At 50.1% G+C, this 11,850-nt stretch overlaps 1 protein-coding gene across 1 annotated transcript; it reads left to right on the forward strand.

The window, feature by feature from the left end:
• The first annotated feature begins 1,923 nt into the window (after nucleotides 1-1,923).
• On the forward strand, nucleotides 1,924-10,467 carry LOC132674820 (tubulin alpha-3 chain). Its single transcript, XM_078435503.1, has 5 exons — nucleotides 1,924-2,016; nucleotides 6,020-6,242; nucleotides 7,124-7,272; nucleotides 7,586-8,266; nucleotides 10,070-10,467. The coding sequence occupies exons 1-5, from the start codon at nucleotides 2,014-2,016 to the stop codon at nucleotides 10,364-10,366; spliced, it is 1,353 nt and encodes a 450-aa protein (XP_078291629.1). The 5' UTR covers nucleotides 1,924-2,013; the 3' UTR covers nucleotides 10,367-10,467.
• The last annotated feature ends 1,383 nt before the right edge of the window (nucleotides 10,468-11,850 follow it).

Here is an 11,850-nt window from a genome sequence, read left to right on the forward strand (position 1 = left end):
TAAGTTGTGGGTTTGGGGATGATTTTTATTTTCCTTATGTTATTCTTCATTTCCTACACTTTCTACTCTGAATATGTGTCACTTTTAAAACCAGAAAAAATAAATAGTACTTTAAAATGTGATACAGGCTGCAATTCAGTTACGTATGTGGAATGATTGGAGCCGTGAGGGTGGAGGAGGGTGCTATAGACTGAATTGGGTCCCCCTGCCAAATTCCTACGTTGAAGCCCTAACCCCCAATGTGACTATATTTGGAAATAGGAGGCAATTAAGGTTAAATGAGGTCATAAAGGTGGGACCCTGATCTGATAGGATTAGTGTCCTTATAAGAAGAGACACCGAGAGCTTGCCCCCTCCTCCCACCCCTATAGGCAGACACAGCAAGAAGGGAGCCTTTTGCAATCAGGAAGAGAGCCCTCGCTAGAAACCAACCCTTCCAGAACTTGACCTTGCATTACTCTTCTAGCCTTTAGAACCGCCAGAAAATAAACTTCTGTTACTTATGCTACCCGGTCCATGGTGTTCTGTTATGGCAGGTGACCTAAGATAGAAGGATTCACTCTCTTGGAGGGAAGAAGCAGGGAGGGTTTCTCCTGGTTTCCCTGGCTCTCCGTTGACCTCCTTCCATCTCCCTCCTCCCTGCTGCCAAAGCTGTCTTTCTAAGGGCCGACCGAATCATACTATCCAAATGTTCCCAAGGCCTACAGAAAACTTCCAGCTCCTCTCCCTGTTGTGTTCCACTGCAGGGGCAGAGGTCCCCGCTCATCTGTAATAAGTTAAGGGTCTGCTCCAACATGCTCTAGGGAATCACCAGAAAGGATGTTGCATTCTGGTGATAAGTTTGGGGTTATGCCAGAATTCCTTTTACCCTGCTTTTCTCAGAAATAAACACACAGTGGATCCCAAAGAAAGTTAAGTCAGTCTTTACAGAATGGAAGAATCAGGTGATTGTACCAAAGTTCCCCAAAATGGACACTGCACTCCAACCCAGCCTTGGCGGGGGGAGCCTGGGGTATACCCTCCAACTCCCTTGTCCCCAGAAACTCAGAAATCCCCAGATTAAAGAAGTAATCAAATCCTGCCTGGTTCCCGGGCGCTGGATGGCAAAGGCCTTTCTGCACCGGAAAAAGGGTGGACAAGAAAGCTGGGTGCAGATTTTGGGTATGAAGCTGGCATCCATCTTGTTAGTTGTTAGTCTATCTCAAGTCTCTTGACATAGAACACACCTCCGCGGACCAGATGAAGCCACTTGAAGTAACAAAGTAACATCTGTGAACATGACTTCATAAGCCTCCAATCAACAGCGTCCACCTTCTCAGGAGACCCCCCCCCCCGCCCCCCCCGCCCCCAAATTTCCCCGTAAAACCCCTCGTTTATAAGCCATCAGGGAGTTCGGGACGTTGAACACCGGTTTTACGTTCTCCTGGGTGGTGCCACACCAACCAATAGCCTATCTTCAAGGCAAAAACTTGGTGCAAGTCTTTTATTGGCTTGCGAAGCACGGGAGAGCAGCTCTCCTTTGCATTAGTTACAGGTAGATGGTGGGCAGGCCTTGAGAGGGTGTCTCGTTTGCAAAGACCGGAATCACGAGCAGACAGGTGAGTGGGCCTGGGCCTCCAAGCAAGAAGGCGGCACAAGCTTGGCGTGAAGCCACGCGCACATTGAGGCCTTACGTGCACGAAAATGTGCTATGTCCCACGCAGAGAAATCCGTGACCACTCCCACCTAACATCCCAGGATGCATCAGAATGCTCTGCTTTGGCTAGGCCACAGCCTTCCCGCCAAAGCCATATCCAATCAGAAAGCACCATACTCCGCAAGTCAAGTAACGTCCAATCAGAAGCGGGATTCCAGGCCTAGGTCCGCCCCGAGGCACTGAGGACCAATGGGCACCTGGGCAGCGGCGGGCCAATCCCGGGCCGTGTGCACAGCGCAGCAGCGGCAGTTGGGCGCGTGGCGTCTGTGGCAGCGGTTGAGGTCTGGTAACGGCGTTGGGCAGCAGCTGAACTCACCATGGTGAGGTCCCCCCCTGGCCACTCTCGGGTCATAGAGGCCCAGGCAGGAGGGAGGATGAAGCCCGCCACATGAGGCCCCTGGGTGGGGCAAGACTGCGACAAATCCTAGGGCCGGGGCTGTGTGTGTGTGTGTGTGTGTGTGTGTGTGTGTGTGTGTGTGTGTGGCGGGGGGGGGGGGCGGGGGGGAGATCGGGGGAAGAGGGGGCTGGGGGGGCACGGGAGGCCCAGGGCTGCCCGGACGAACAGATGATAGTCCTCTCGCTTGTTCTCTGGGTGTGCGAACCCTGAGGGCAGCGGCAACCTGCGTCGTGGTAATGTCCCGGATGAAGGGGGGTCGGCAGGTGCAGATGTCTCCTCGAAAATTGTAACTTTATGAGCCAGGTTGGAAGCTGGGTGACCTTGACTTGTTGGGTGGCCTTGACTCAGTCTCTGAGGACAGCCGTTATGTTGGGTTCCTGAGGCCTGGAAGGTGGTTCTCAAACGTTGGGGTCCCAGGACATCCCTACAGTATGTATGTATGTATATATGTATGTATGTATGTTAACGTATGTTTATTTTTGAGAGAGAGAGACATACACACAGCACAAGTGGGGGAGGGGCAGAGAGAGAGGGAGACACAGAATCCGAAGCAGGCTCCAGGTTCTAAGCTGTCAGCACAGAGCCCAACGTGGCGTTCGAACTCATGTGATATGAGATCATGACCTGAGCTGAAGTCCAACACTTAACTGACTGAGCCACCCAGGTGCCCCTACAGTATTTCTTTTTTTATAGAGTTTATTTGAGAGAGAGAGAGAAAGAGTGCAAGTGGCGGAGGGGCGAGGGAGAGGGAGAGAGAGAATCCCAAGCAGGCTCTGCACTGCCAGCCCAGTGAGCTCAAACTCACAAACCATGAGATCATGACCTGATGGGGAAGCAAGAGTCACGCTTAACCATCTTAGCCACCCAGGCACTCCATGGACATCTCTACAGTGTAACAAAGTAGGACTCCAAAAAGCCTTTGTTTATGTGGGTTATCTCCGTAGTCGTTTGCCATGTTAGAAATTTTAAAAATATTTATTTACTTTAAGACAACATGCTGACATAAACACCAGATATCCAAGTTGCAATAGCCATAGTTTGTCGGCTCTTGCAAGGAAAATAACATTCTGTGAAAAAAGCTAGTTCAGTTGGCAACTGAAAGCACACAAGTGCTATTTCTTAAAACAGCTGTATTTCAGCAGGTGCACAAGAGCTTTATGGATACTTTCCGTTTTGTCACAGTACTTGAGGGTGGATGTTTTATAAAATAATCATTTTTTGCTTCATCATGAATATTCTGAAATGAAATTGACTTTTTTTTTTTTTTTTTTTTTTTTTGGTCTTTTTACCGTGAGTGCATAAGGGTGAAGAATCTAACGAACACTGGTATAGTTTGGTGCCACTACCTTGATTTGTACTAGGGCATTAACAGTTTTACCCCCCCCCCCCTTTTTTTTTAAGTTTATTGTTTTGAGAGAGCATGAGAGAATCCCAGGCAGGCTCTGCACTGTCAGTGCGGAGCCCAGTGCGGGGCTTAAACTCATAAATGGTAAGATCATGACCTGAGCTGAAGTTGGATGCTTAATTGACTGAGGCACCCAAGCACCCCAGTTTTACCCACTGTTTGATTATGCACCATCAGTGAACACGGTGAAATGTGAACACGGTGAAAAGGGCTGGTTATCTCAGTAGTCCTACTGTGAAATCGCTTTAATTTCCAATTACCCTGAAGAGGTCTGTGGATCTCTAGTGGCCTGAGAAGGCCGGTGATTACTTTGAGGACTGTTAGCGGGTAGGGGATCAGTAGAAACAATTGACAGGAGGAAGAGAGCAGAAAGGTCTGCGCATTTGCTGTCTGGAAGCTGAAGCTTCTGGGTATGTAGGGAACAAAGCAATCTGCCAAGAATATGAAGAGAGCAGTTGGACCGGAGCTTGAAAAGAAAGAGGATGAAGATAAGGCTGAGTAAAGTAAGGTAAAATTTTAATGATCCAGGTGAGGTTGGTGATGAATTTTGAATGGCTTTCTATTGAAAGCTAGGAATGATTTTTCTGACTGCTTTTCATTAGTTTCATTGGATAATCAGATGGAAGTGGCCTTGCAGATCATGTAGCACACCAGCCCCCATTTTGTAAAAGAAAAAACTGAGGGATTTTCTCAGGGTATAGAGCTTACTGTGATCATACTAGGGCTGAGTCCGTAGAAAACTAAATCAGGCATCCTGTGAAGCATAGGCTGCCTGGATATAAGTAAGGCAAAATGAATAATACTGATCTGTAAATGGTGTGATTGTGTGGATTCCAAAAGACTTCCCAGAGTGTTGATGAATTTCTTCTCTGAAGGAGTGCATTCCTTGTCATTGGAGAAGTTCTTTCTGCAAGTGAATAATAGTTCCTTCTGGGAGGGATTCTTAGGGTATTGTGGTGTTACGTGAATCTCTATGCCCCTAATTGGAGAGTTGGTGTTTGTGTAATAAAAAACGGGACTTCAGGGGCGCCTGGGTGGCGCAGTCGGTTAAGCGTCCGACTTCAGCCAGGTCACGATCTCGCGGTCCGTGAGTTCGAGCCCCGCGTCAGGCTCTGGGCTGATGGCTCGGAGCCTGGAGCCTGTTTCCGAATCTGTGTCTCCCTCTCTCTCTGCCCCTCCCCCGTTCATGCTCTGTCTCTCTCTGTCCCAAAAATAAAAAAAAAATAAAAAATAAAAAAAAGTTAAAAAAAAAAAAACAAAACCAAAAACGGGACTTCAGGGGCACCTGGCTCAGGCGGTTAAGCGTCCGACTTCAGCTCGGGTCATGATCTCACGGTCTGTGGTTCGAGCCCCGTGTCGGACTCTGTGCTGACAGCTCAGAGCCTGGAGCCTCCTTCGGATTCTGTCTCCTCCTCTCTCTGTCCCTCCCCTGCTTGTGCTGTCTCTCCATAATAAACAAACCTTAAAAATAAGAAAAAAAAATTACCTGCCAAACTTAAAAACAGGACTTCAAGTTCTTGGTATTGTATATTAGGATTTAGGGTAGGTGGGACACCTTGAATTTTATTTGATCTCCTCTATGTATTTGTGAGGATACGGTGTCTAAAATAGAACAAATGATTAATGACTGTACAGTTATGTTTATGGCGGGAAAGATATGATACAGTCAAAAAATAGGTACTTTGAGTCTAAGGAAACCACCAAAGGACAGTGTAGTGTCCTACCATTTGTGATGCCTGGTTGCCATTAACTCCTAGCCTTGAGGTGAAGGGAGTGGTTACTAGAAGTTGAGAAGGTGGCTTTATAAAGAACACTGACTGCTGAAAGTTTGTGGCCTTGATAAACACACTCAGGGAGCCCATGGCAGTCCGGCAGGGTGGGAGCCAGGAAGTGAGCACCCTGACCACACTGTCCTCTAACCTCGCAGTCTCTTGCTGATGCCTGCCTTGGCTAATGCAACCAGAAGCCAGGTGCAAGGAAGCCCCTTTCATGCAGTCCAGATGGGTCAGCCTCCCTGAGCACAGCCCTGGGTGGAGAAAATAGAGGGTAGCTGTAGATGGGTAGATGGATGACACACATATGGTGACCACTGGCACCTGGGCCATGGTGACCTGTGTCCAAGTCCACTCTTCCTTCCCTGATCTATTAGTTGTTACATTCTCTTTGGACAGGACACCATCAGAAACTAGTAGCTATATTCTTTAGAGAATAACTGTGGCTGTATGGTGACTGTGGCTGTATGTGACTGTACGGTGTGGCGTTTACCATTGACATTACGTGTATGGTAGCAAACGCTTTTGTGTAGGGGCTAAGTCCGGCACTTAGTAGCTCGGGTGGTTTAGAGCACCTCAGTTTTCATAGGGACTTGAAAAGGGTCACATAAGCCTTCTGGGAAAGGTCTGGGAAAGCCATAGACGACGTGAAGTACATATAGATGTGTGTGTTAATATGGTTTCCATGCCATATAGTGTTGGTTCCCTTGAAGACAAGGGGATCTCAACGTTTGTGTTCTGGTTCCCAGCGCGAGTGCATCTCTATCCACGTGGGGCAGGCAGGTGTCCAGATCGGCAATGCCTGCTGGGAACTGTACTGCCTTGAACATGGAATTCAGCCCGATGGTCAGATGCCAAGTGACAAAACCATCGGTGGTGGGGATGACTCGTTCAACACGTTCTTCAGCGAGACTGGGGCTGGCAAGCATGTGCCCAGAGCGGTGTTTGTGGACCTGGAGCCCACCGTGGTCGGTAGGTGCTCGGGCACTTGGGCGGCTTTCCCGGGAGAGTGGGAGAGCCTCCCTGAAGCCCCCTCCATGCCCCCTGTGCTCCTTTGAATCCTTTCTGCAGAAAGGACGGGGTGTACAAGTACACGCCTGTGGCTACATCGGGTGAGAAACTGAGGCTCCTAAGTTAGGAGAACCTAACGTACAGGAAAAACATAGGCTGGTAATAGATTCACTCGTGGCCGCCTCAGCCCCAGGCAGGTGGTTGTGTAGACTCCACCTGCGGGGTGCCCAGGCACTGGTCCCTCCTTAACGCTGCGCACACCAAGATGCTGCTGCGTGAGAATCTTGACCTGCATCTGACAGAAAGGTAAGTAGAGAACATTCGTTGGCTTCCTCCAGATTAGAAGGCTGAAGTGGTTGCCAGGGAGAGCTGCAAGGAGAGAGCACCTTTCAGTGGCCACCCAGGGGAAGACAGGATGTCACCCTAAAGCCTGTGAGAGGCAGGCCACAGAGGGTGCCCTGATGGGACTGGCCGGCCAAAGTCATGCTGACCTGGTGACTGTCTAGCATGTAAGCGATTTTTTAGTTACACTCTTTGAGGTAGCTGTGGGTAGGAGGACATATGTATGCACGTGCAGAGTCACCTGTGTGCGGGTGTGAGTGGTTTCCCTCCTTTGAGGACCAGTCAGATTGGACTTTGTACCTCCACTTGACTTTACCTGCTGAGCCATAGATTGCTGCTGTGGTCTGCGTGTTACGCAGAGACGTTTTCTACGAGACCCTGATGCTGCCGACCGCGAGGAACGGCACGTGCTTGGTAGATCCCGACGGTCCCCAAACCCACCCCTCCTGGTGAGTTAACAACGGGCTTGAAGCCCTGCGGCCCACGTGTCCTCTTTGTAGATGAGGTGCGCACAGGGACCTACAGGCAGCTCTTCCACCCAGAGCAGCTGATCACCGGGAAGGAGGACGCAGCCAACAATTACGCCAGAGGCCATTATACCATCGGCAGGGAGATCGTCGACCTGGTCCTGGACCGGATCCGAAAACTGGTAAGGGGGTGCCGAGAAGGCTTCCTGTGGACGTTGCCCCGGACGGGAGGGTATGCAGGGATTGCGACCAGGAGGTCGCTCTGGCAAAACCCCAGGCCAGAATCTTGAGTCCACGTTTCCCTTCACGTGTGGCTTCAGTGCGTCCGTACATCTCTAACGTCTGCCTTGCTTTGCTCCTGAGCGTCCTGCACGTGCGCTGTGGACGATTTGAATGTGTGATCATCCCGCAGGGGCAAAGAAGTGAGCGTGGCTTGTTGGAGGTCGGCGGTGTGGCTTCCGCGGGCACTGACTCGCGGTCTCTGGTTTCTCTCAGGCGGATCTGTGCACGGGGCTGCAGGGCTTCCTCATCTTCCACAGTTTCGGGGGCGGCACCGGCTCTGGGTTTGCGTCCCTGCTCATGGAGCGGCTGTCGGTGGACTACGGCAAGAAGTCCAAGCTGGAGTTTGCCATCTACCCGGCCCCCCAGGTGTCCACGGCCGTGGTGGAGCCCTACAACTCCATCCTGACCACCCACACGACCCTGGAGCATTCTGACTGTGCCTTCATGGTGGACAACGAAGCCATCTACGACATATGCCGGCGCAACCTGGATATCGAGCGGCCCACGTACACCAACCTTAATCGCCTGATCGGGCAGATCGTGTCCTCCATCACGGCCTCCCTGCGATTCGATGGGGCCCTGAACGTGGACTTGACGGAATTCCAGACCAACCTGGTCCCCTACCCCCGCATCCACTTCCCCCTGGCCACCTACGCCCCGGTCATCTCAGCGGAGAAGGCGTACCACGAGCAGCTGTCTGTGGCCGAGATCACCAATGCCTGTTTTGAGCCGGCTAACCAGATGGTCAAGTGTGACCCTCGGCACGGCAAGTATATGGCCTGCTGCATGTTGTACAGGGGGGACGTGGTCCCGAAAGATGTCAACGCAGCCATCGCCACCATCAAGACCAAGCGCACCATCCAGTTTGTGGATTGGTGCCCAACTGGATTTAAGGTAGGACTGGGTGATGTTGACTGGTGTTCCCGGTCAGCAGGCAGCCGACCAAGCACAGCATGCCCTTTGTAGGGGATGCCCTGTTCCATGGCAGCCAGCCCCTTGGTCACAAATTAGTGAGCCAGAGTGATAATTTATTCAGTGGTGCCATTTGAACTCCCTTCCTGAGTTATCACATTGTGTATCTGTGTGAGAATTTTCTTTTTTAACAGAACAGAAAGTTTGGGGAAGGATTTTTGTTGCCGCTTCTGGGTGAAAGAATTAGTGTGGGAAAAATAGTTTGGACTTAGAAATGTAGCAATTTTCAAGGGCATTTTGACAATTTATGTGGATATTTGAAATCGGGGTATCACTATAAACATCAGTGTTCCTAAATCCCACGTCATTCTTCAGGCATAAGGAAATTAAACCAAACCTAAATGTCCCATGCAGCATTTGATTTAACGAAAAATGGTCATGGATGTTTTCGGAAGAAATGGCAACATACTCCTTTCTCTGTTAGTAAGATTGGCAAGTTTGGACAGAGGCTGCCTCCAACACAGTTTGTGCCAGTCTTCCATCTGATACAGAATAGGAAACTTGCTGTAGCTCTTCAGCTTTGTCCAGTACTTGGACGCTAAACTGTCGATGCTTTCCATCTGGGAAAATGTGCTTCCCTCTGCCTTGCTTTCCATGCCGCCTAGCTGGCTCAGACCTTACTGCTTCTGGTGGGCTTGCTGCAGCGGGTCCTTCACTAGCCCTTCCTATTCTGGGTTCAGGGATCGGCACAGTTGGCAGACCAGCCATGTAGAGTTTTATGTGGACACACCCACACCTGTTCATTGGTGTCTCGTTGTGGCTGCTTTTGTGCTCCAAAGAGAGAATTAAGCAATTGTGACAGAGACCATGTGGCCCACCCAGCCTAGAATATGTGCTGTCTTGCTCTTTTTTTTGTTAACGTTTATTTTTATTGTTGAGACAGAGAGAGACAGAGCATGAACGGGGGGAGGGTCAGAGCGAGAGGGAGGCACAGAATCTGAAACAGGCTCCAGGTTCCGAGCTGTCAGCACAGAGCCCGACGCGGGGCTCGAACTCAGGCCGTGAGATCACGACCTGAGCTGAAGTTGCACACCTTAACCAACTGAGCCACCCAGGCGTCCCTGTCTTGCTCTTTATAGACAAAGTTTGCCGACCCCAGCTCTAACTGACCCTGTGTATCCCTGCCCAAACCTCTGGTCGTGTTGTCTCCTGGTTTGGAAACTTAGAATGCCTCCCCTTTTGGACCCAGCCCTCGAATATCACCCCCTTTCTCCTACTTAGCACACACATAGGCCACCTCCTGTTGCAGTAGTAGCAACAGTCCTAGGACCTGAGGGTGTGCCTGTCGCCCTGTTATGCACAGGCTGGCTCATTTGGTAGGAGACCGGGGGTACGATCTCCCCTGGTGATAACAACCATAGTACTGTGAATCGAGTGGAAAAGGTTTCAGCTCCAGAAATGAATCCCCATCTTGTAGAAGCCTATGGGGAAAATAACATGAGGAATACAAAGCAGTGTCCCCTTTTAGAAGAAACAGCCCTGTTGCCTGAGCACCTGTCACAGGTCTCAGTTGCTGGGACACAGCCCTTCAGGCAACTTGGGACTGAGCCGGGAGCCAGGGCTCCTTTCCCCAGTTTTGCTGGTCTGGAAACCAGCACCCTGCTCACCTGACACCTTGCCGGGCACAAAGAAGGCACCTGCATGTCTTTTGTTTCCATGAAAGCAGCTACCACTTCTGGGTTTGACACAAGTTTCACAGACTGTTTTCTTCCCCTTCTCTGGCAGGTGGGCATCAACTACCAACCCCCGACTGTCGTTCCCGGAGGGGACCTGGCCAGGGTGCAGCGGGCCGTGTGCATGCTGAGCAACACTACCGCCATTGCCGAGGCCTGGGCCCGCCTAGACCATAAGTTTGACCTCATGTATGCAAAGCGAGCCTTTGTGCACTGGTACGTGGGGGAAGGCATGGAGGAAGGGGAGTTCTCCGAGGCCCGGGAGGACCTGGCAGCTCTGGAGAAAGATTATGAAGAGGTGGGTGTGGATTCCGTGGAAGCAGAGGCTGAAGAAGGGGAAGAATACTGAATGGGGACATGGCTGGCAGGCATTCCTCTCTCCCTCTCTCTCTTGCCACCCTGCAGCACAGGTGGTTTTCAGTTGTTTCCAATTAAAGTTTCTGTATGAAACTTCGGTCTGTTGTGATGCCCCTTTGGGATGCACTCATGCGACTGCACAGATGGGTGGGACCCCAAGGCCTGTCAGGCCGTGTGGAAAGCTGTCCTGGGCTGCACTGTGAGTTGTGTACAGCACTACCTACATCTGTAGGGAGCCAGTGCATACTTGACATGATCTGCATGACCTGGGGAAAACAGTTATTTCCAAATTGAGGTTCCAAAGCACAAAGATTTCCTAGATTCTAGCGAAACTGAGTTAGGCTTTCAATTGAATTTGCAATTTTTCAGGTTTCTCTGTTGATGGCACATGGTGACTAATGTGTAAGTTTGGAACTGGAGTTTGAACACCTGAGGTCCATGGAAGGGGGCTGTCCACAAAGTCCTTAATGCTGTGGGTCAAATGTGTAGGGTGAGGACATTCGGCAGGGGCGGGGGGGGGGGTGTTGGAGTTTTATTGGATTCTCCATGGCATTCACAGTCACAGGGTGAGCTCTAGATTACGGTTCATCTTTGACTTTACTGTGCACGTAACCTGTAAGACAGCATTTCCACTCCACCCTCAGACCCTTGCAGCTCTACCCTGGGAATGGTCTCGGCAAAAGCACTGCACCTTTCTCTTTAGCGAAACATGTTGACGTGCATTTATAAAAGTTTTAGTAGGGGCGCCTGGGTGGCTCAGTCAGTTGAGCGTCGGACTTCAGCTCAGGTCATGATCTCACGGTCCGTGAGTTCGAGCCCCGCGTCAGGCTCTGTGCTGACCACTCAGAGCCTGGAGCCTATTTCAGATTCTGTGTCTCCCTCTCTCTCTGACCCTCCCCCATTCATGCTCTGTCTCTCTCTGTCTCAAAAATAAATAAACGTTAAAAAAAATAATTAAAAAAAAAAAGTTTTAGTAACAAGAGTTTGAACTGTGCAGGTCACTTCTATGTGGATTTTTTACAGCATGGTACTGTGAATGTATTTCTCTTACGATTTTCTTTTCTCCAGTTTCCTAGAGTATAATACAGTATATAATAGTATATGATATATATAGTGTATGTATACAGTCTATAATACATACGTAAAAGATGTGTTAGTTGACTGTATATTAACAGTAAGGCTTCCTACTAACAGTAGGCTGTTGGTAGTTAAGTTCTGGGGAGTCAAAAGTTACGCTGGGATTTTCAACTATGCAGGGGTTGGTGCCCCTGACCCCCATTTGTTCATGGGCCAACCATACAGACATTTTTCTGTATGACCTGAAAATAAGGTATAGTAGGGTGAAACCACTGGCTTAGGTCAGTTGGTTGTTACGTTCAGCTGCAGTACATCTAGGCCCACAATGCAAAACTGATTCTCAATCTTTGAGCCTTAATGTATTCAAAAGGTGATAGAAAACAGCTTGGATGGACCCTC

This window comes from Panthera onca, chromosome D3, assembly GCF_046562875.1.
Source record: "Panthera onca isolate mPanOnc1 chromosome D3, mPanOnc1 haplotype 2, whole genome shotgun sequence".
Taxonomy (NCBI): Eukaryota; Metazoa; Chordata; class Mammalia; order Carnivora; family Felidae; genus Panthera; species Panthera onca.

Excerpts from the sequence above, each read along its gene's own strand:
- LOC132674820 (XM_078435503.1), top strand. Across the intron at positions 6,243-7,123 it reads CCTGGAGCCCACCGTGGTCG|ATGAGGTGCGCACAGGGACC; the intron begins GTAGGTGCTCGG and ends TCCTCTTTGTAG. Across the intron at positions 7,273-7,585 it reads TGGACCGGATCCGAAAACTG|GCGGATCTGTGCACGGGGCT; the intron begins GTAAGGGGGTGC and ends GGTTTCTCTCAG.